This window comes from Saimiri boliviensis, chromosome 17 (genome assembly GCF_048565385.1).
Source record: "Saimiri boliviensis isolate mSaiBol1 chromosome 17, mSaiBol1.pri, whole genome shotgun sequence".
In the NCBI taxonomy this organism is placed as follows: domain Eukaryota; kingdom Metazoa; phylum Chordata; class Mammalia; order Primates; family Cebidae; genus Saimiri; species Saimiri boliviensis.
In genome coordinates this window covers 51,008,713-51,031,937 of record NC_133465.1, presented here as the reverse complement: position 1 = coordinate 51,031,937, position 23,225 = coordinate 51,008,713, and the positions used below count along the sequence as shown (strand labels likewise).

The 23,225-nt window shown below is 46.5% G+C and overlaps 1 protein-coding gene and 1 long non-coding RNA gene across 9 annotated transcripts in view; one reads left to right on the top strand and one right to left on the bottom strand.

The window, feature by feature from the left end:
- Nucleotides 1–4,347: 4,347 nt before the first annotated feature.
- LOC141581731 (uncharacterized) lies at nt 4,348–7,966 on the bottom strand. The gene is made up of 3 exons (XR_012514477.1): nt 7,120–7,966; nt 6,654–6,792; nt 4,348–4,769 (listed from the first exon to the last, which is right to left on the bottom strand). It is a non-coding gene; the product is annotated as an uncharacterized LOC141581731 (long non-coding RNA).
- A 6,359-nt stretch (nt 7,967–14,325) lies between these two features.
- The window catches only part of GOSR2 (golgi SNAP receptor complex member 2), a 41,142-nt gene continuing 32,242 nt past the window's right edge, over nt 14,326–23,225 (top strand). For all 8 annotated transcript variants that reach the window (XR_012514676.1, XR_012514675.1, XM_074388785.1 and 5 more), the window contains exons 1-3: nt 14,326–14,424; nt 20,595–20,659; nt 22,481–22,589. Coding sequence is in view for 6 of the 8 variants with exons in the window: in XM_074388785.1 (XP_074244886.1) it covers nt 14,396–14,424; nt 20,595–20,659; nt 22,481–22,589 (203 nt within the window). In the remaining 2 variants the exon portion in view is untranslated. The remainder of the gene's footprint in view (nt 14,425–20,594; nt 20,660–22,480; nt 22,590–23,225) is intronic.

Here is a 23,225-nt window from a genome sequence, read left to right as displayed (position 1 = left end):
AGCAAGAGTGAGCAGCAGCAAAAAGACGCCATTTCATCCTTCAGCCGAATCATAAGTTGTTCCCTTTTGCACATGTCACACACAAAGAAGAGAGCAAGCCCTGGTGCAGGATGGCATCTGAGGCTATGAAAGAGAAGAAAATCTAGGGCCATACTAGGGATTGATCCATGTCCTTGACCTTTTGAGCAATGAGCACTGACAGCTAAGCCATCCTCCCCAACAGCCCAGTGTACATCATATGGTATAGCCTTGCAGCCGGGACAGCCCCATGGAAGACAAATAGCCAAGTCATTCATCAGTTGCTTTACCCTCCAGCCCCTGTACTCTGTGTGTGTGTGCAGGTGTGTGTGTGTTGGGGGATGTGCAGGGGTGTGTGTGTGTGTGTGTGTGTGTGTGTGTTGGGGAATGGGGTAAGGGGATTGTGTTCCTATGTGTGCCCAGCCCTGCAGACCAGGGTCCTCAAAGGGACCTGCCCCAGTGTGAAGGAAAGACCCCGCCCAGCAATGACGGAGTGGCCAGTACATCTTTCCACAGCATCTGGGAGGAATGGGCAGGGCCGGATATGGGCCCCGACCTTCTCCCTTCCTCCTGGAGAGGAAGCTCCTCCTGCGCCACCTTTGTGCTGACCGCTGGGTGGTTACGAATGTGTTCCCTGCCTGTCGTTCTCTTCCTGAGCAGTGAGGAGCAGCTCTCTTGGCCCAGCCCAGCCCCCACTCCAGAGAACCAGCCCATGAAGGAGCTCTGTGTCCTGACTTCTGACCAGGCTGACGGGTGGGGTAGGAGGCAAGGACCAGAGGCCGAGTCAAGGTCTTCACCCAGCCTCTTCTGGAGCATGGCTCCCTCACCTCTCCCACAAAAAATAGTCACAAGATTGTAAAGGACTTCCCTGAACTAACAGGACAGCGCCTGCAAAAGTCCTGAACCCTGGCCAGCAGACGGGTGATGAGCATGTCTAGGCCAGGAAGGTGGGGAATAAATTTTATTTTTAAAATTAAATCAAATTAATTTAAGGGACATGATCTTGCTCTATCACCCAGGCTGGAGTGCAGTGGCAATATCACAGCTTACTGCAGCCTTCAACTCCTGGACTCAAGCCATCATCCTCCTGCCTCAGCCTCCCGAGTAGCTAAGACTACAGGTGCATGCCACCATGCCTGGCTAATTTAATTTTATTTAATATAACACTCCTACACTATGTATCATGTGCCCTTTATAATTATGAACTGATATTATATAAGCCTCATAACAACCCTAGGAGAAAGGTGCTCTGATTATGCTCACTTTATATAGGAAGAGGTTGAGGCACAGAGAGGTTAAGCAACCTACCTAAGATCGTTCATCTCTTGAGCAGCAGAGCCCAGATCTACATTCAGGCTGCAGAGAGTTGAGGCTATTACCTAATATGCAACGCCACTTCCCAGAGGCACAAAAATGAAACGCTGCCTCCCAAGGCACATGCTTGAACACCATGTGTGTGCCAGGCACTGTCACAGGGTTCTTTCTGCCTGGAGCCCACTAATTAGGTACTCTCAAATACATGGTTTCATTTATTCCTCACAAAAAACTCGTAAGGAAATTGAAGGTTAGAAGAGTCAATTAAGTTGCATGAGGATGCACAGCCAGTCACCGGCCCGGGTCTCCCTGATGGCAAGACAAGACAGCTTTCCACTCCACCAGGAATATGTATCCCAGGAGCAGTTGCCAGTGAAGGAAAGAGGGGCTTAGATCATTCAGGTAGCCTGCTGAGGTCAACAGACAGCAGGGGGCTGAGCCAGGATTCAAACATGGCCTTTCTGATGCCTCTACGAGCCACTGCCAAGGATGGGGCCTCTTCCAGGCCCTTCTGTCCTCAGGACTGCAGTTCCCCAGGCAGGACTTCCCTTGGAGGAGGAAGTGGAAATTTCATGCTTTGGACCCACCTGCTAAAGAGGGGTTGACCATGGCAGTGAGTACTTGGGGCACCTGGGGCCAGCTGACCATCATGCTTCAGGCACAGGTGTGGGGCTCGGCAGAGAGGACTGCTGGTCCTCTGCTCTTACCTGAGCAGCCCCTCTTTCCCTCCAGCCCCAGCTCTTGGCAAAAACAAGGCTTTGGAGATCTTCAGTACAATTCAGCTCCTTAATTTAATTTTTTAAAAAGAGCTCACACTTGTAGCTCCAGCACTTTGGGAGGATTAGGTGGGAGGATTGCTTGAGCCCAGGAGTTCGATACCAGCTTGGACAACATAGTAAAACCTCCATCTCTACACACACACACACACACACACACACACACAAATTAGGTAGGCCTGGTGGTGCGTGCCTGTGGTCCCAGCTACTTGGGAGGGTGAGGCGGGAGGATCACTTGAGCCCAGGAGTTTGAGGTTGCAGTGAGCCATGATCGAGCCACTGCACTCCAGCTTGGGAGACAGAGTGAGACCCTGTCTTTAAAAAAAAAAAAAAGATAAAGATTGCCTCTCAGAGTGTGTGCTATTTTCTTAAAAACAGGGGCAGACAAAAAGGCCCCACCAATTTCTATTTTGCCCTGGGCCCCTTAACCACAACCCCATTTAGGAATGGGGGGTAGGGGAGTTCAGTCTCGGCACGGTGGGAGAGCCGGCTGGGGGCCAGCCCAGCCTGGGTTACCGACCCCCTAATCCCCCACCAGTGGAATGCGCTTGATTCCAGGAGGCTAAGGTTTGGAGGGTGGGTGAGCTGCAGAGGCTGCTATGGCCCTGCTGTTTGACGGTTCATGATGGATGAGCCCCCAATCCTCCGGTCTCTGTGTCCCCCTCCTCCCACACCCCCGTCACTCTGTGAGGTCTGGCTTGTGCAAGGAAGCCTGTCAGTGTCGGGACACGTTGGCCCCATGGCCTGCAGCGGGAAGGGGCCTCTGAGATGCCTGCCGTCTGGCCCTCTCCTCAAGAGGGCTCCTCTCACCCTGTGCCTCAGGGTCCTGGGAGCTTCCCTTTCAAAGCTGCAAAATGATCACCCTTAATGCAGCTTGTCTCCTGGAGGTGCTGAAAATAGGGTAAGGGAGGGAGGGCCCCTGAGTGCCTGGCTTCTGAGAACCTGCACTGGGCTGGCTTATTTGGGGTTGGGTGTGGGAAAGGGAAGGGCACAGGCTAGCTTGGTGGATGTTGTGGAGGGGGTTGCCCTAGGGGGTGGGAGCTATTAGGACCACCCTCGGGACTGCTGTGAGCTCAGCTGTGGACTTCTGCAGAGATGTGGCTGCCACCTGACTCCCAATGAAAGAACCATCTTGAAGCCTGACATGCCGGGAGCATGGGGAGATGGGCCACATCCCCAGGGTCAGCACCTGCATCTTCCGGAGAGTGAGTGCCGCCTAGGGGCCTCCGTGCCTCACTCTGGCCCTAACCCTAAAGCCCCATTCACCTCCAACAGAAAGCTCACCTGGACTGCCCTCACACCCCACTCTGAGATCCACTCTTTGGATCTGAGGACTTCACAGGAGCCCAAATGGAGGAGTTATTCAGTCTGGAAAACTGAGGACCCACTTTGTACAGTAGCATGTGCAGGCCCTGAGCTGTCAGGCTGGGAGAGGTGAGGCCAGTAGAAGAAGTACCATCCAAGGCAGCTCTGCCCTCCAGGACCCTGTAGTCTCAACAGAGGCCAAAGATTACAATCCAGACCAGCTCTGAACCATAGAAATGCAGCAGAGCCTCACTCTGTCACCCAGGCTGGAGTGTAGTAGCTCAAACATGGCTCACTGGAGCCTCCAACTCCTGGGCTCCCAAGTAACTGGGACCACAGGTATGCACCACCGCACCTGGCTAATTTTTCAATTTTTTTTTTTTTTTTTTTTTTTTTTTTTTTTTGCAGAGATGAGGTCTCACTGTGTTTCCCAGGCTGGTCTTGAACTCCTGGGCTCAAGCAACCCTCCTACATTCCCCTCCCAAAGTGCTGGGATTGCAGGAGTGAGCCACTGTGCCTGGCAAGATGCAGATATTTCGTATGAGCCACATAGTTAATTTTAAATTTCTAGATGGCATATTTAAAATGAAAACAGGAGCAGGTGAAATTAAGCTTAATATATTTTATTTAATCCAATACAGATGAAAAATTTTGTTTCAACATAAACATAAGCATTAAGCATATTAATATTTGACCTTTTTCGGTTCTGTCTTTGAAAGCCAGCCAGTGTATGCTTTACAGCGACACCACATCTCGATTTGAACTGGTCACGTTTCAAGTACTCAGGAGCTGCATGTGGCTAACAGCTAGTGTACTGGATGGCACAGCTCTAGACAATGTGGCTTGGGTCATGGCAATAGCACATTTACTTCTATTTAAGTTTCATTTTAAGATCCAGGCACACATGCAGGTTTGTTATATATGTAGACTTGTGTCAGGTGTTATGCCTAGTATTTATCATTTTTCCTGATCCTCTCCCTCCTCTTCCCACCCAGTGCCTTCCTTTCAACAGGAGAAAATTCCAGATGGAATGACTACGGTACCGTGGGCTTGGGGGCATGGAGAAGCAGATGGAACTTCCTCCTTGGAGAATTTCAGTCTGGGCTGAGCTGCTCCTCCTTTTGGCAGGCTGAAGGCAATCTAGCTGAGAGGATGGCTCCTGAGCTCTGGTCCCAAGCCTGGGGGTCTGGAATGTCTCTGTCTGCAGGGCTTACTTGCTGCTGTGTGTGTCACCTGAGAGGCAGTGTAGAGTAGAAAGCTGGGCACGGGATGGGGGTCAGGACATGCAGGTTCCAGCTGGTCTTTAAATTCTGTGCAATTGGACTGATCACATCCCTGCTCTGGGCCTCTATTTCCCTGTGGGCAAGTGAGCACATCCCCATCTCCCACTCTCCACCTGAAACCCCAAGGACTCATTGAGTGGCAGGGATCAGTTGGGATCGGGATGACACAGGGTGTCTTGCATGCTCAGGTCAAGCCCTGTGGGGCTGTAGAATAGAGGACTTGTGGGTTGGCACTCTCTGCCACCTGCCAAAAACAACCTCCACCTCCACACTGGCCTGCTGCAGCTGGAGTCAATTCGTCAATGTTTATTTTTTATTTATTTAATTAGTTAGTTAATTAATTTATTTTTTAAGACAGACTCTCAGTCTGTCACCAGACTGGATTGCAGGGGCACAATCTCGGCTCACTGCAACCTGTGCCTCCCGGGTTCAAGCAATTTGCATTTGCCTCAGCCTCCCAACCAGGCCTGGCTAACTTTTTTTTTTTTTTTTTTTTTTTTTTGAGACAAAGTCTCGCTCTGTCGCCAGGTGCCAGGCTGGAGTGCAGTGGCACAATCTTGGCTCACTGCAACCTCCGCTTCCCGAGTTCAAGCAATTCTCCTGCCTCAGCCTCCTGAGTAGCTGGGACTATAGGCACATGCCACCACGCCCAGCTAATTTTGTTTGTTTTTTTTAGTAGAGACAGGGTTTCACCATGTTGGCTAGGATGGTCTCGATCTCTTGACCTCATGCTCCGCCTGCCTCGGCCTCCCAAAGTGCTGGGACTACAGACTTGAGCTACCGTGCCCGGCCTTGTTTTGTGTTTTAACAGAGATGGGGTTTCACCATGTCGGCCAGGATGGTCTTGAACTCCTGACCTTGTGATCCGCATCGATGTTTATTCAGCCCTTCAGTGCACCAGATCCTCCAAGTGCCACTGTTCCAGTGGCTCTCACAGTGGGGCAAGGCATCCTAACCCCACATGGAAATGGAGTCATTCCTGAAGATGTCCTCTTAGCCATCACCTGTCTAGTCTGGGGTAGTTGAGCAGATTCATGGAAAGATGTAAGCACCTCTTTGTCCTCAAGAAGCATGTGATCCAACCCAGAGACTGATTACATGTGGAAAGTCAACACACCAGCGAGCTGAACGCCGAGAACAATCAAGGCAAGAGGGTGGAAAGGCTGCCAAAGGCTGGGTGGTCAGGAAGGCTGCTGGAGGAGGAGCTGGGATCTGAGCCAGCTTGGAGGAGGGAACAGATCACTTTAGGGAGACCGCAAAGGCCCCACAGGTGTGAAAACGCACAGTGTATTAGAGCAGCCAGAGTAGGATCCATAACTTGACCCCACGGTCAGCTCAAGCAGGGCAGGGAAGCAGAGGCTCTGAGTTTGAGAGGTAGGGGTGGGTTGGTCTGCGGAAGGCAGAATTCCAAGCTAAGGAAGCAGGAGCAGGGAGCCACTGATGGTTCCTGAGCAGGAGCATGACAAGCATATGGTGGTGTGGAGGCAGGTGAATGTGAAGGCAGGGTGCTTGTAGAGGAAGGTGGGTGCAGAGGGAAGGTGGGTGCAGAGGAAGGTGGGTGCAGGGAAATGGTCAGGAGCTCCTGTGATTATCGCTGTGACAATAACACTCAAAATGAAAAGTGCTTTCATGCCCTCTATCAATTAATTCTCTTTCAACTCAGTGAAATACATAGAATGGGCAGTATTGCTTCCATCTTAAAGATAAAGAAAATGAGTTCCAGAGGAAGTAATCGATTTGTCCAAAGAAAGCAGCTTGCAGAATCAGACTCAGGCTCTGTGTCTGAAAATACTGTACTCTTTCTACTATCCCACATCCTAATGTTCCAGGAAAATGGGGTCCCAAAAGGAGACAGAGATAACCGAAGAAGGCTCACTGGAGGGGTGAAGTACATTCAGGGGAGAGTAGAACTCAGATGATCCCAGCATCCCTCGGAAGTCTTCACTTTAATACTGACCTGGTGCGTCTGATCAGACTGCTGCTTACATGCCGAAGCTGGGAGTCAGCGAGGCCTAAACTGAGGTCTCAACTGGCCACCTGCCTGCCGCATAGCCTAAGATGCTTCACGTAAACTTACTGAGCCTCAGTGTTCTCATCTGTAAATTAAGATAGCCGGGCGCCGTGAATCACGCCTGTAATCCCAGCACTTTGGGAGGCCGAGGCTTGTGGATCACCTGAGGTTAGGAATTCAAGTCCAATCTGGCCAACATGGTGAAACCCCGTCTCAACTAAAAATATAAAATTAGCCAGGACATGGTGGCGCATCCCTGTAGTCCCAGCTACTTGGGAGCCTGAGGTAGGAGAATTGCTTGAACCTGGGAGGCAGAGGTTGCAATGAGCCGAGATCGTGCCACTACACTCCAGCCTGGGTGACAGAGCGAGACTCCATCTCAAAATAAATAAATAAATATAAATTAAGATACTTGGATAGGAGGGGCTCATACGGAACGAATGAGATCATTATTAGTGAGAGTCCAGAGAGATTGATTTCGCAGCCAGCCCCTCAAGTCTAAACTAAGCCACCCCACCGCTTGATGTGACACACAAGCCTGTTCCTCCCCGACTGACCAAGAGACCACCACTCTCCCCATGCAGCTTCCCCCAGCCTCACGCCACCCCTGCCTCCTGCCCTCCCAAGGATGTGCACACCTACACCCTGTTCTGTGTGGCCTCGAAGAGCAGTGGGTGCAGAAGGCATTTCTTCAGTCTGGGGGGGTTCCTAGAAACGCTCCTGAGCCCTGTGAATACCTAATGACCATGGGAATCGTTTAGCAAGAGAAAAAGCCAGACCTTTGCCCTGGCCTGGCTCACAGGTGATGGGGTTAATCGGGAATTCTCTTTCCCTCCTCAAGGCTCCTGGTAGGGGTCCAGCTCCCCATGACCTGGGGACACATTAGTCAGTGATAAGTGGGGCTTTCCAGCCCCTTTTATCCTGTTTACAATACACTGGCTTTCCTGAGACAAAACCTTCCTCCTCTGCCTTGCTCCTGGCTGTTATGGCTACATGAGACAATTTGCTGATGGACTCTCCAGGGAGGGCAACTTCCTTAGAGTCCCTTTCCGACCTCCTGCAGCACCAGGGGCAACATCCCCTCCACCTGGTGGGTCCTGGAGGGGGCCACAGAAGCTTCTTTCTCTCATTGCAGCCTCTGAATTCACCTGTTTGCTCAGCTTTAACCCAAGAGGATGAGAAGAAATCCAGAGGTGACAAGATGATGTTTCTCTGGCTTTGGGGTGGGGCTGACTGGGGTCATTGTTGCTGTCCAAAGTGGAAGCCATCAGAGGTGTCCTGTTTATCTGTGTGACTGGACCCTCTTTAGGTCACAAAGGTCAGATGATACAGCAGCTACCTGAAGGGTGGTTTATGACTGCAGCCTGGTCCTAGTCCCCTTCTGCCACCAGCAAGCTTGGTCAGCTTGGGCAGGTGACTTAATTTCTCTGAAGTTCAGTGTCCTTGTCTAGAAAACTGGCATGGTGATGCCTGTGCTGCATCCCATGAGGCGGATTGGGGCACAGGACGAGCAACGGTTCCGGTGCCTAAAGAGGAGGCACTGCGTTTGGCTCTCTGCACTGATTCCAGGTGACAGCTCTTCAACCAAGAATAGCTCCACCGCTGCGGGAAGTTTTTAATTGCCTAAAAGTCGACTTCCAAATAATTCTAGGTTTCTGAAATGCCAAGCAGGCAGGACACTTAGAAGAATGAGTTAATGAAATGGAGTCCATTTCCAGGCAACAGGAAGTTCGTAAGCACCTACCTCATCCCAAGCACTGAGCTGGATGCCGGGAAATGCAGAGATGCAAGACACATCTTCTGCCCTCGGGCTGGTGGATGGAGAATTGGGGCTCCTGTGACAGGTTCTGAGAAGGAGCACCAGTGCTAAGAAAGCATGGGTAGGGGTTCTAGCCCAGCCTAAGGGTTGGGGCCACACGCCAAGGAAGGTGAATTCAGAGTGGGACCTGAAGAATGAACGGAAGTAGCTTAGGCCTGAGATGGAGGGAAGGGTGTTTGAAGCACAGGGAACAGTGCATGCAAAGGCTGGAAGACACAAAGGCCTTTCGAGGAGAGGAGCAATTATTCTAGTTAGGATGGGGGAATGACCAGGGATGAGGCCAGTACAGAGGGCTCTGTCTGCCAAGATGACAATATTACTGTGTTCTCTAGACACCAGGGTGCCATCAAAAGGCTTAGCATGGCAAGGCACCAACTCTGTGTTTAATTATTTATTTTTTTGTTTTTATTTATTTTGATAGAGTCTCACTCTGTTGCCCAGGCTAGAGTGCAGTGGTGTGATCTCGGCTCACTGCAGCCTCTGCCTCCTGGGTTCAAGCAATTCTCCTGACTCAGCATCCTGAGTAGCTGGGATTATAAACATGCGCCACCACCCCTGGCTATTCAGGGGTGACGGCATGTTTCAGCATGTTGGCCAAGCTGGTCTCAACCTCCTGACCTCAGGTGATCCACTCACCTCAGCCTCCCAAAGTGCTGGGATTACAGGCATAAGTCACCATACCTGGCTGTAATAGAATAATTCTATTATCCCTTCTCTTAAACTATTAGTGGGTCCTCTGCTCCCCTGACCTGGTCACTCTCCTTCTCAGTGCACCTTCCAATAATTTTTCCTCCTGGGCCCCCTTCCCCCCTATTGTGTGTCCCACCTGTGCCAGTGCTCACATGCCACCTTTCGCAGTTGGTGCCAGCTGTGTATATGCTCCACTTCCCCTACTAAACTATGAAATGCCCTCACCATTCCTCAGCCAACCCCTCCACTTTCGATCATCCTCTTCAAAGTTCCCCAAAAGATCTTCCTAAAACACAGAGTAGGCTGGGCATGGTGACTCACACCTGTAATCCCAGCACTTTGGGAGGCCAAGGCGGGCGGATCACCTGAAGTCAGGAGTTCAAGACCAGTCTGGCCAACATGGTGAAACCCCATCACTACTAAAAACACAAAAATTAGCCAGGTATGGTGGTACATACATGTAGTCCCAGTCACTAGGGAGGCTGAGGCAGGAGAATCTCTTGAACCTGGGCAGCGGAGGTTGCAGTGAGCTTAGATCATGCCACTGCACTCCAGTCTAGGTGACAGAGCGAAACGTCGTCTCAAATAAAAAAATAAGAAAAGAAAAGAAAATATTTATTTTACGGCATTGAAAATACTGGGCCACTAAAATGGTACTGACTTGCTAATGTGGGGTAATTCACATTGAATATACGAGTTCGGAATTCTGGGCTACTAACAGTTCACCACCAATCCCTGAGGTTGAGCCACCTGAGTGGGTCAATGTCATGGCTCTCACCACAGTTATGACCACAGTGCCACCCCTGGCATGACACAATAATGACAATAGATGTATCCTTTACCCTGTCTGGGGTTCCTCACCTCCAGCTGGTGCAGGGTGTCCAGCCCTCTCCAAGGCTTTGCACCACGTGTCAGACAATCCTCCAGAGGTGGCCATGCCTATCTTCTCCATTCAAGACCATTATGCTGTAATGCCAACCAGCATTTACAATCAATGTCCTCTCTTGCCTCTGATCAATATAGTGACCTCATGAGATACTAGGTTGGTCTTAAGCTGTTCTAGGTGAGGGCCAGATGTTCCTTACATGAATGGAACTTCTCTACTTGCTCCACCTATGGGCCCTTAGCCTATCCACCCCATCGCCTGCCAGCTGGTTTCAGTGTGTGAAAGGCAGGGGTGAGGTCAACACTGAAAGATATTGCTCTCTAGGAATTCAGTGATTACAGCCTAAATAATTCAGGAGAAGATGTGATTGGATGATATATTATTGTAAACATACACTATAAAACTCTGATCAGTGAAATTTTATTCACATTTTTCTGCACGCTTTAGGCAAAATTGCCATAGATGTCATCACTAAAGAGGCACAGAACAAACTTTGAGTTATGAAGCCAGTATTTGTAGGTAGAGTGAAGAATGGTGCAGCATCATGAGTAATGATGTAACCAGCGTTAAATAAATGGCATTATCTGTATAATCAGCTGTCCATTTTCTGCTGCCACAATAGAATACCACAAACTGGGTAATATTTAAAGAAAATAATTTTATTCAGCTCACAGTTCCAGAGGTTGATAAATCCAAGAGCATGGCACCATCATCTGGCGAAGTTCATCCCATGATGGAAAAGTGAAAGGCAGAAGAAGTTAGTACCTGGAACAGACACAAAATGGCAGCCAAACTTATCCTTTTATCAGAAGTCCACTCTTATAATAACTACATCAATCCATTCATGAGGGCTCTGTCCTTAGGGCCCCATTGCCTCCCAAAGGCCCCACCTTTCAGTACTGCTGAAAGTTTCCAACATAAGAATTTTGGAGGGACACATTCAAAGCATAAAATTCTCCCCCTGCCTCCCCAATTTATGTCCTTCTCACATAAAAAATGTATTCATTCCATCCCGATAGTCCCAAAAGTCTTAACTCAACCCAGCACCAATTCAAAAGCCCAAAGTCCAAAGTCTCATCTAAACCAGGTATAGGTGAGATTCATGGCATGATTCATCCCAAGGCAAATTCCTCCAGCCGCAAGCCTGTAAAATCAAAACAACTTATCTTTTTCCAAAATGCAATGGTGGTACAGGCATAGGATAGACATTCCCATTCCAAAAGAGAAAACTAGGCAAGAAAAGGAGGATAAATGGTCCCAAGTGAGTCCAAAACCCAACATGGAAAACAACATTGTCTTAAAGCTAGAGAATAATCTCCTTTGATTTCATGTCTCACTTCCTGGACATGCTGGGAGGATCATCCTGGGCAACATGGTGAAACCCCATCTCCACTAAAAATACAAAAATTAGCTGGGAGTGGTGGCCTGCACCTGTAGTCCCAGCTACTTGGGAGGCTGAGGCAGGAGAATAGCTTGAACTCGGGAGGCAGAGGTTGCAGTGAGCTGAGATCGTGCCACTGCACTCCAGCCTCGTGACAGAGCGAGACTCCATCACGAAAAAAGAAAAAAAAAAAAAAAGCAGTAAGATGGGAGAGTGGAGTTTCTTCCTATTTAGAGGAAGACCTAAATGTGTGCAAAGAATTAAGATACTGAGAGGCAGGAGGGAGATCTTCTGTACTTAATTTCCTTATCTGCCTTACCCACTTCCCAGGGATGCCATAAGACCCAAAGGAAAATAAGACATAGGCATAAAAATTATTCGAGAAATTTTTAATATTTCTATCCTCTGACAGATTTTTCTAATAGCTTCCAACTACTTACAAAATAAAAATCTATAAATAAAAACCCAATTGCTGACATTTAAGATTTCCTGGCTGGGCACAGTGGCTCAAGCCTGTAATCCCAGCACTTTGGGAGGCTGAGGTGGGCAGATCATCTGAGGTCAGGAGTTTGAGACCAGCCTGACCAACATGGTGAAACCCTGTCTCTACTAAAAATACAAAAATTAGCCGGGCGTAGTGGTGGTCACCTGTAATCCCAGCTCCTCAGGAGGCTGAGGCAGGAGAATCGCTTGAACCCAGGAGGCAGAGGTTGTAGTGAACCAAGATTGTGCCATTGCACTCCAGCCTGGGCAGCTGAGAGAGACTCCATCTCAAAACAAAAAAGAGATTTCCTATGATCTGGCTCTAACCTTTCTTGGAATATTGTTATTGCCCAAGCACCCTGAATCCAGCCAGAGGAGATTCATGTTCTTTCCTTCTGTTTGCCTTTGCTCAAGCTAGTCCCTCAGCCTCAAATGCCCTCCTCATCTCTGCATACAATAAATATTTTCAGAGTGGTTAGTATATGCAAGAAACTGTTAAGATTCTGTGATTCTTGAAGGTCCTATTAGTGTGCTATTTTGTCCATGATCCCTTCTTTTTTTTTTTTCTTTTTTTGAGACGGAGTTTCGCTCTTGTTACCCAGGCTGGAGTGCAATGGCGCGATCTCCGCTCACCGCAACCTCCGCCTCCTGGGCTCAGGCAATTCTCCTGTCTCAGCCTCCTAAGTAGCTGGGATTACAGGCACGCGCCACCACGCCCAGCTAGTTTTTTGTATTTTTAGTAGAGACGGGGTTTCACCATGTTGACCAGGATGGTCTCGATCTCTCGACCTCGTGATCCACCCGCCTCGGCCTCCCAAAGTGCTGGGATTACAGGCTTGAGCCACCGCGCCCGGCCCATGATCCCTTCTTGCTCCTCCCCAGGGAAATGGTACTTTGTATCAATTGTAGCATGTATTCTACTTAATAATGTAGCTTGAAGTTATGAGTAGTCCTCCCAACAGACCATGAGAGATATCAGAGATTTGAGGGCTGTGTCTTGCTTTTGTTCCTATCACCCATATCTGTGCATGGTACATAGTAGATGCTCAATGACAGAATCAGTGAAAACATGATTTTAGGAAAAGAACGTACATGGGCGGACAGTCTCTTGGGACACATAACTGGGTGGGATTCAGGATCCAGGAAAACAGAAGTATTAACTTGTTGAAGAAAAGAACGTCTCCTCCCTTGGGAGGAATAGCAGATAAGCTTGGGAGGATGGAAATGGGATAGCCTATGTGGAGACAGAGAAGTGTCCAAATCCCAGTCCCGGCTCAAATGCCACCCCTTCATTAGGTCTTTCCTAAATCTCCTCCTAGAGACGACCCCCAGCTCAGCTCAATGTCTTTGCAATGTTTGGAATCTCTTGTACAATGTTTGTCTTGATACATAAAATTTATAAAAAGCCATTGGTTTGGAATCAGCTCCTGCACTAGGCCCAACAGACCAAACCAAAATAGAGTCACTCGTGCTGAAGTTCCAAGCCACATAGCCGAAATTAAACTGTTCATCTGACCTTCGGAGAAATCAGGAGAGGGAAAATAGCCATATCCCCATGATAAAGGAAGTCCCTTCTGCTTTAACCAATGCAAGTAAAATAACTTTGAAACTTGTTCTTTGTTTCTGCTTTTTTTTTTTTTTTCCCAGCCCTTTTCTGCCTATGGAAACAATCTCCTCTAGTCAGCTCGTCAGAATACTCTATTTTACAGAATAAGGTGTTGCCCGATGCTAGGATCGCAAATAGCTAGTTAAGATCTATAACTACATTTCTTGTAATTTTCTCTTTTGATAGTATACATATCTTATTTCCTTTTCCAGACCACAACCTCTCTGAGGGCAGGAGGAAACCGGTTTTGCCCACTTTACACATGGCACAAAATAATCACTCATTCAATGTGGGTTTATTGGATGGATAAATAGGAATGGGGGTAGAGAGGCGGGAGAGTGAGTGGACAAATGCGAGACAGAAAAAGCATGCGCCAAGGAATCCAGTGGAGAGCGAAATCTCCAGACCCCGATTAAATGGTTTAAAGCGAAGCCAAGCAAGAACCTCCCGTTCCTCTGCGGCAGGGAAGAGCAGGTGTCCCTGCTTGCCTGCAACTTTGCTCTGAGGACTTCTCGTCAGTATCCCGCGACTGTCCTTCCTAATGCCTGACCGAATACTGAGGCTAGCCGTCTGCGAACGCCTACACCTCCTTGGTCTTCACGTGAAACCGAGCCTGTGACTACACTTATCTTTCCATCGCCGGCCTCATTTCTCCTTCCCCTTCTCCGATCTCGCAACCACTGCTAGTGAGGCGCGCGTGCGGGCAGCCCTGGCCGGCCGGGGAGGGAGGGTCCTGAGACCGGAAGCCGGAAGCCGGAAGTGGGGCTGTGAGGACGTGTTCGAAGAAGCCAGAACCTCATCCGTGGCCTGCGGGGCCGGCGACATGGACCCCCTGTACCAGCAAACGCACAAGTGAGGGCCGCGTCGGGGAGCGGGCGGGGGCTAGGCGAGGCTAGGCCAGGTGAGGCCTGCTTCTGGAGCTGGGGCCTCGGACTTCCTCTGGGGCCCAAGAGGCCGAGTTTTTCCGCCAGGGCATTGCTGGGGATGCCTCCGAAGTACTTAATCCCTGGCGAGACGCCCAGATCAACCGGTCCAGCCTGGGGCTTGGAGACGTGGGGCAGATGGCTCCTGGGGTCTGCAAGCCCGTGACTACCTACTGGGTAAACTGGGTGAGGGGAAAGTGGCACCTGCAGGTTATAAAACTTTGTCCGGCACTTAACTCGGTGCTCCGGGTTGGTAGAGCTCCAGGGGAGACATGGTCGGTAGGAGTGTACTGCTTAATTGGAGAGTCAAGGCACGTACGGGAAAATATTTGTTTTTACTTGATTTATACTAAAGACCACATTTTTATGGTACAAAGAAATTGCTGTCCATGTGGCATTCACTATTACTACTTGTTAATCATATCTGGTTACAGGTTATCGCTAAGGAAATCGAATTTTAGTTTAGCTTTTCACAACTTAAATTCCTTGGTAGTGTCCTTTATTCGCATCGTCCTGCACTTTTGGAACTTGCTGAGATACGTAGTTGAGTATGGTAATGGGGCCATACCTACTCTAATTTGGGAGAACAGAATTTTATGATTTTTTAAATTGTAAAATATACACAACATAAGATTTGCTATTTTAACAATTTTTAAGTGTACAATTCAGTGACATTAAGTACATTCACAACTTACATCACTGCGATCCATTTCCAGAACTTCTGCATCATCCCAAACAAACTGTGCCCATTAATCAGGCACTTCATTTCTTCCTTCCGGAGCACCTAGTAACCTCTGTTCTACTTCTCTCTATGAATTCACCTATTCTAGATATTTTATGTAGGTGGAGTCGTACAGAATTTCTCCTTCTGTATCTAGCTTATTTCACTTAATGTTTTCTGAGTTCATCTGTATTGTAGCCTGTTATCAGAATTTCATTCCGTTTTATGACTGAATAATTGTTGTATGTATCTACCACATTTTATTATCCATTCATCTGTTGATGGACACTTGGGTTATTTCCACCTTTGGGCTATTGAGAATAATAACTGCTGTGAACTCTCATGTGCAAGTTTTAGTTCCTCCTCTCAATTTTTTAGGGAAAAAAACCTATCCTGTTAAGAATATTATTAAGAACTTTCAGACTTATGCTGTAGTTTTGTTGATTAAAACACTTAAAATGACACTCCCAAGGCCTGGAAATGAAAGGCCCTGACGATTAGGAATAAGAGGATGATGATCTTCTTACGCTTTCATTTTCTAAGTTTATGGGTTTCTTTTATTTTGGCGATGAAGTGTTTCATTTGGGTGGGCGAAAATACAGAACCTACTTTGTAATGACAGAACTTTTCTTTTACACTGGGGAGCCCTATTCTCACATAAACGTTATAGGAAGGGACTTAAACTAGCCTCTGAGTCATTTAGAAAAAGAGTGAAGCAAAACTATGTTCATGTTACTGAGAAAGGGCAGATCTTTTACAGTAGCAGGGCACAATGAGCATAGTAGTGCCTTGAATTTAATCTGTTATGTATGGTCTTATCTAGTTAATTTAGTTAAAAGATGTTGCCAAGAAGGCCATGACCCTTTTTATAGTCAAGAATAATTTTGTTTAGAGAGTCTTAGACTGTACCTGTTTTCAGTGCAGCTAATCACAGAGAAATCTGCATAGCTTGGAAGAGGAATGCTAAATGGTGCCCCAAACAAGGTGTGTGGAGTGTAGATAAACTCTGTAGGCCTCCAGCTTCAGCAACGCACCCTTGGACTCTAGCAGTTTGCCAGTTTTTTTCTGTTAAGGATCAGTTTTAAGATAGTAAATATTTTAGGCTCTGTGGGCTGTACAGTCTCTGCAGTGACTGCTCTGCTGTTATATCGGGAAAACAGCCGTAGTGTGTAAACTAATTGAGTACCTGTGTTCCAGTACAGTTTATCAAAACAAGCAGCGGTATAGCTTTGCCTCATAATTATTAGGCTCTCTATTACCCTGACACTCATTCATTCAATGAATATTTATTGAGCACCTGCTATGTGCTATGTACCATTCTCAGTGCTGGCAGCACAGCCCTGCCCTGGAGGAGTTTACTTTCTTTCATGCTGCAGTATCTTCTTTTTTCTCAAGTGCTGCACTAGGAGTAGGAGTTCTGGTTCTAGACCTCCTTTGTTTTTCCTCATCCTTAGAATACTATTATAGTGTGGGCTGGTTAAACTGTAAGGCTCCTTTCAGTTCCCTGATAACAGAACTGGTGACTGAATTACTTTCACAGGAAACACATGGAGTCTGGAGAGCACCAGCAATGAATTTTCGCAACTGCAGAAATTAAGGATTGTAGCTGAGTTGACACAACAGTAGCTGAGCATACTAATTTTACTGGAACTTTGAACCCAGTTTGTGGCTATCTCTTGCCATGGCCCTGAATACATTGAGTACATTGGAATTAGATTGACATTTTCAAGTTACTTGAAAACTCCTGAACTTACCTGAAAAATGAATGAATGAAAATAAAAGATGAAAAACAGAATAAACATTTTACACTTAAATATTTCATTTAGATGAACTTTATAGAGGAGCTAATAGCCAAGCTTCTATTTTTGAGATCCCAGTGATTGTAAAGGTGCCCACATTTGTCCCCTGTGTAGTCCAAGATTAGTCCCTTGTCGTAAACCTTATTGCTAGGGATTCTGAATCAGTATCTCCAGGGCACAAGAAGCACTACATTTAGCAGGCCCCCCAGGTGATTTTGATAAGCAGTTGGGCTTAAGAACTATTACCTTAAGACCATTTTTTTCTTTATAGATTTTGCCCTTTAATGAGCTAATTGTAAAGGCAAAGTGACTGAAATGAAAATGACCAGATTGTTGCCACTGCTTTAAAGTAACAACAAACACGTGATACTGTATAGGTTACACAGCATTTTCATGCTCACAGTGGTCAGAGGCAGCCTGGATGCTTAGTGGTGTGTATTACAGGGTTACAGGGGGTGGGGGTGGGATGGTGAGTAGTTTCATGAACATTTAAAAAGCACTTCCATTCAAAAATTCTTCCTAGGTCTTCTGTAGACCTTTTTTAGAGACAGCTGCAGTGACCTTGGTTTATTTGCTACTATTTCTCTGCTCTGTTATATTATCACCCAAGCCCACCATGGACCCTATGCTGGAGAGGGCTAAGACTTCTTTTTCCTCATGTCCATGCTCCCAAGTCATGCTTGTGTATCACCTGTTTCTAATTGACTTCCAGTCGCCATGTTGTGTTGTCAGAATTGCCAGTTCAGTTTAAAACAGATTTTCCACTTCAGTAGTTACCACCTTACCATTCGTACTTGCTTTGTTGTTTCACATTTATCTTTTCTTAGCATGAAATGTAGCGATTGGAATTGTATTATTGTCTACATCTTCTCTAATTGGTTCAAAACAAATAGATATTGGATGGGAAAAGTCAGTGGGTTATGGACCTGTACAAAAGTGCTTTGATGAACATCCCTGCCATGCATATCTCCTCAGTGTATGTCAGGACATCTCTAGGACATACTCCTCAAAGTGCTGGGCCATAGGATGGATACATACTTTATTCTACTAGTTATTGCTAGCATTTTAAGTGTTTTACCAATTTATAATCCAGCTGGATTATAAATATGAGAGTTGGTTTTCCTATATCCTTATTAATGCATATGTCTTCAACCTTTAAAATATTTGTCAGTTTGATGCGCTAAAGAAATGTGACCTCATTGCTTTTCATTTGTGTTTTTCTAGTTGATTGTCATTTTGTATGTCGATTGACCATTTGGGTTTTCTTTTCTGTCATTTGCCCTTTCTTCATTAAGAAAACAAAATGGCTTGTTTGACTTTTCCTATTGATTTGTAACAAGTCTCTGTATATTTTCTACACATCAGTCCTTTGTTAATCTGCTGTAGATATCCTCCAGTCTGTACCATTTGTTTATTTTTTTATTTTGTGGCTTTGGTGTACAGAAGTTTTTTGTTTTAATGTCGTCAGTTGTATCCGTTTTTTCCTTTGCAGCCTGTGGGTTTTGTTGGGGTGGGCAGTTTTGGGATTTTTGTCTTAGTCTTATATAAGAAATCCTTCTGTAACCTAGGTCATTTATGCGCATCTACATTTTCTTCAGAAAGTTTGAAAGCTCTGCTTTTCCCATTTAGGTTTTAAGCAAGCTTGAGTTTATTTTTGTGTGTTACCTGAGGTGTCCTTTTTCTGTAGGGATAACCAATCAGAGCTGTTGGCATTGATTGTAGTCCCTTCTTTCAAAAGCTCCCAAATACATGGGGCTGTGTCTGGCCCTCTCTTTTGTCTTGGGTCAGGTGTCGGGTTTGCCTTTCCTTGTCGGTCTGTACCTGCACTGCCACCATATTGTTTCCATTGTTGCTGCTTGTGGGTGGGACAAGTCATTCCTCCTCCTCCTCCTCCTCCTCCTTCAAAGTGGTCTTGGCTATTCTTTACCTCTCCCACCTTTTTATTATGTCACTGTTTCTATTGGTAATATTACCAACTTTCAGATTTTTCTGTTAAGTCACCATTGAAAATTTATCTCTCAGCCTATATCAGGACTTCATTAGAGTCCTGATTCTCCTTTCCATTCCCGTTACCATCCAGTCCCCTATACCTGTTCCCATGGTTGCCCTGATTCAGATGTCAGCTACCTCAGGCGGCATTCCTCCATCAGCCCCCTTACCTCCACACCCCTGCATCATCCCAGAATATCCCGCACTTTCCGCAAGCAATGGTCTGGTCTCGGACTCTACTAGTGATTTCTAGTTGCTTCTCAGGGCTACAGGCCTAGGAGCACTCTGGAGAGCCATTTGACAGCTCGCCCAGCTTCTTCTGGTGCCTGAGGGCATGTCTGGAGGCCACAAGGAAGCCCTGGAAAAGACTTGGCACAAGCTGAAGCCAAAGTTGGGTGCCTGGCTGGCACTGGTAAATTTGGGGTCATGGTTTGTAGTACTCACGGTGAAGAATGGTTACTGACCTTTCCTCCAGGGTTGGGGATGATGTGAGAGCCCAGCAGGCCCCCTTCATGTGGGCTCTAGCTTGGGTAAGCACCAGGAAGTGGATGGTGTGCCCAGCATAAGCACTATCCCAAGGACTGATCACGGAGGACCACTAGGAAGGGTCTTGAGGAGGCTTGGGAAGCCTCCAGAGTGTGTGACTCAGATCCAGGGTATAGTGTTGCATTTCCAAATGAGGTGGCAGTTCTTCTTTCATTCATATTGTCAGGGAAGGATGTTTACCGAACAGGCGGTCCCTGTCTTTCAGGACCTTCCTCTGAATGGTTTCCTGCAGTGAGTTACTTCATCTTCCTCTCCCTCGAACTGATTCTCTTTCAAGCAGCGCACCCTGCTTTTAATCCACATGACATGTCTTGTATGAATTTTTGCATATCATTCTTCTATCTTCCTTCGCCAAATGATGCCTCCTTTCTTCAAAAGTGATGCTCAGAACTCTCTCCGTCCGCAAAACTGAACCTGGTTTCTCTTTCTCAGCCCCACCCCTCTGTCTGTTTGCATGTGACACCACTGTGCAGAGCAACCCCCTTTCTGTTTGTTTACACTTATGTGTATTGCTTTTCTTGTAAATCTTCCCAGGGCTTGTTCATGTCTGCCCAGCCTGTCATTCCTAATTACGTTGTTTCTGAAGGACAAGGATTATATCTCCCTTGCCCTTTGACTCTTCCTAGTACAGGCCAGTGCTTAGCACACTGGGTCATAGAACAGAGAGTAGGATTGGCTGGGTCCAGTTAGAGGGTTATCACTTGCTGTGTGACCTTGAACGGTTACATAACCTTTCCGGACTTAAGAGTTTTATTTATAAAATGAGGATGATAGTGGTACTTGCCTCATTAGGGTTATTGACTTGGCAAAGTATCTTGGACTTGGTAAGCACACACAATCTGCCTATCATTGTTATTAGTAGTAGTTAAGATATTAGAAACCATGCCAAAACATGGGGCCTAAAGTGCCACATACAAATTTTACAGTTCGGTGATGCTGTCAATTTAAATCAGTTACATGTTGGCATCAGAAAAATTGTCTTTCCTGACTGAAGCGCTGTTGATTACTCCCATCTCACTCATTTCCTCCCTCTTCCTTTGATAGGCAGGTCCATGAGATCCAGTCTCGCATGGGACGGCTGGAGACCGCAGACAAGCAGTCTGTGCACTGTGAGTAATTAACTGTGGAGGCCAGAGTCCTTTCTCTGATGACAGGGTGCTAATGGGCTGGGTTTCCTGACTGTACTCTGCCTCGGGGGCTTAATGATTCAGCATGGAATGAGTTTTGTTGTTAGGGTGGACAGAAAAACCCTATGGCAAAGTCACTGATTTCCCTGAGTGTGCCCTTTAGAATCCCACAAGTCTTATCCCCCATTACCCCTCCACTCAACCTGACATGGCCCTATGGGAATGGAAGCGCTTGCCTCCATCTGTCTTAATCTAATTACCTAGTCCTTAGAGGAATGTACTCCATAAAAATTCAGAGATGTTTAACTGGAATTGGCCATTTCTTCTGAGCTGAGAACTCTGGCTTTTTAGGAGGATTATTTAGAAACGAACAGCAATATTAATTAGTTTAGTTCCCACAGCATGGTTTCTTTTGAGAAGCATGCTGATTTTTTTTTTTTTCTGCGGGGCGGTCGGTGGGTGGGGGTTTCTATTCTAAGGAAAGGTCCTTTTTCTGAGTCGGTTATATGGACACCACCTGCGGGGGCTGCCTTCCCACCTCACTGCTGGGCTCCCGCCGGGCCCATTCCTCCTGTTCTCTCACGTCTCCTTTCACAGCTTCAAAAGCTGCTCTGCTCTTGGTTCTGTGCCCCACCTTGTTCTAATCTCTACTCTCTTTGTTCACTGTGGGCGCAAAGGCCTAGGAAGGGGCAGTGTCACTGCTGTCACTTCTTTATGGGGCAAGAAGCAGTCTGGATGCTTTCTTTTGTGCACATTTTCGTTTCTTTGTTCATCGGACTTTGTTTGCCTTCTCAACAATCTCATTGTTACATGATTAGAAATGGAAAGAGGTCATTTTGCCAGTCTTATCAAAAGGGATAGGGAAAATGACCATAGTTATCATATCTCTTTACCTCTGTGGACTCTTTCCTGGGCCTTTCCTATTGATATTTGGTCTATTTTGGGAATGTCAGCATTGCTCAGCCCACCCATTCTTACAGAAAGCCTTAAGGGAACTGTTCTCTGTATGTTTCACATACTAATCTTCCCCTTCCTTTATGCTTTTTTTTAAAAAAAAAAAATTTAAAAAAAAGCCTCATTACTATAGAGAATTCAATTGGCAGTCTTTTTACTAGTTACTTATAATCCATGTCTGAGAATCCCAAAGGAAAAGAGACCTATAACAGAAAGTTTAGCTTAAAGTATTTATTTGGACAACCTTTACATGTTTATTTTCTAAAAATAGGACATTTATTTCTACAGATTTACCTTCAGCTTTAAAAAAAAATTGGCATTATATGTCATTAACAGCTATATACATGTACTTTTTTCAGAACAACATTTACAGCATAACTTGAATTTTTTTCTGTTATTCATTAGTGTATACATTTTTCTCCTTTTTTTTTTTTTTTTTTTTTTTTGAGACAGAGTTTCGCTCTTGTTACCCAGGCTGGAGTGCAATGGTGCGATCTCGGCTCACCGCAACCTCCGCCTCCTGGGTTCAGGCAATTCTCCTGCCTCAGCCTCCTGAGTAGCTGGGATTACAGGCACGTGCCACCATGCCCAGCTGATTTTTTGTATCTTTAGTAGAGACGAGGTTTCACCATGTTGACCAGGATGGTCTCGATCTCTTGACCTCGTGATCCACCCGCCTCGGCCTCCCAAAGTGCTGGGATTAGTCTTGAGCCACCACGCCCGGCCCATTTTTCTCCTTTTGAAATATGTTTCGAGTTTATTGGTTATTGAAAAAATGTGTGATTTATCATTCTAATTTAAATTCACTGTCTTTTTTCCAGCAATTATTCTTTTTTCTCTTTTGTGCAGTAGTAGAAAACGAAATCCAAGCAAGCATAGACCAGATATTCAGCCGTCTAGAACGCCTGGAGATTTTGTCCAGCAAGGAGCCCCCTAACAAAAGGCAGAATGCCAAACTGTAAGTGTTGACCTCTGACATGGCTCTCATACTCCAGGCCTGGCAAGACAGGCCTTTCTCGCAGGGGCAGGCGATAGAATATTCTGAGAACCCACGTACATGTTGAAAAGATAAGACTAAGCAAATAAAAAGCCCCCTCAAAGGCCACAATTCTATTTGAGTGATACCCCCTCAAAATAAATAGCCTATGAGGTTTGTGACTCAGAGGCCTTGTGACCCCTTACCTCTTTGGTGTCATTTTGAAATTTTGCCTCCAGTTCTGTTTTTCTGAGTAGACCCATGGCCACCTGAAGCCTAATGTTGCCATGGAGTTTTGTTCTGCTCTTTGGTTCCTGCTGGGTTTTTCTTGGGTTGAAATGAAAAATCACTTCAATCAGTCCACCTATAATGAAATACTGATCTAATGTTTGATAGTCCACCATGAAATTAAAATGAAACCACCCTCTCCACCTCCACCCCCAGCGCCTGTTTCCAAAAGTTTTATGAAACCGTGGATGCTTTGCCTCAAAGATGCCCTTGGGCTTCTTCCAGGAGAGCGATATAATCCATAGAAGGTCAGAAAGAGGTCAGCAAGCCTGCTTCCTGTCCCCTGTTCCCTGTCATGCATCCAGAATCAGAGAGCAGCAGATACTGAAG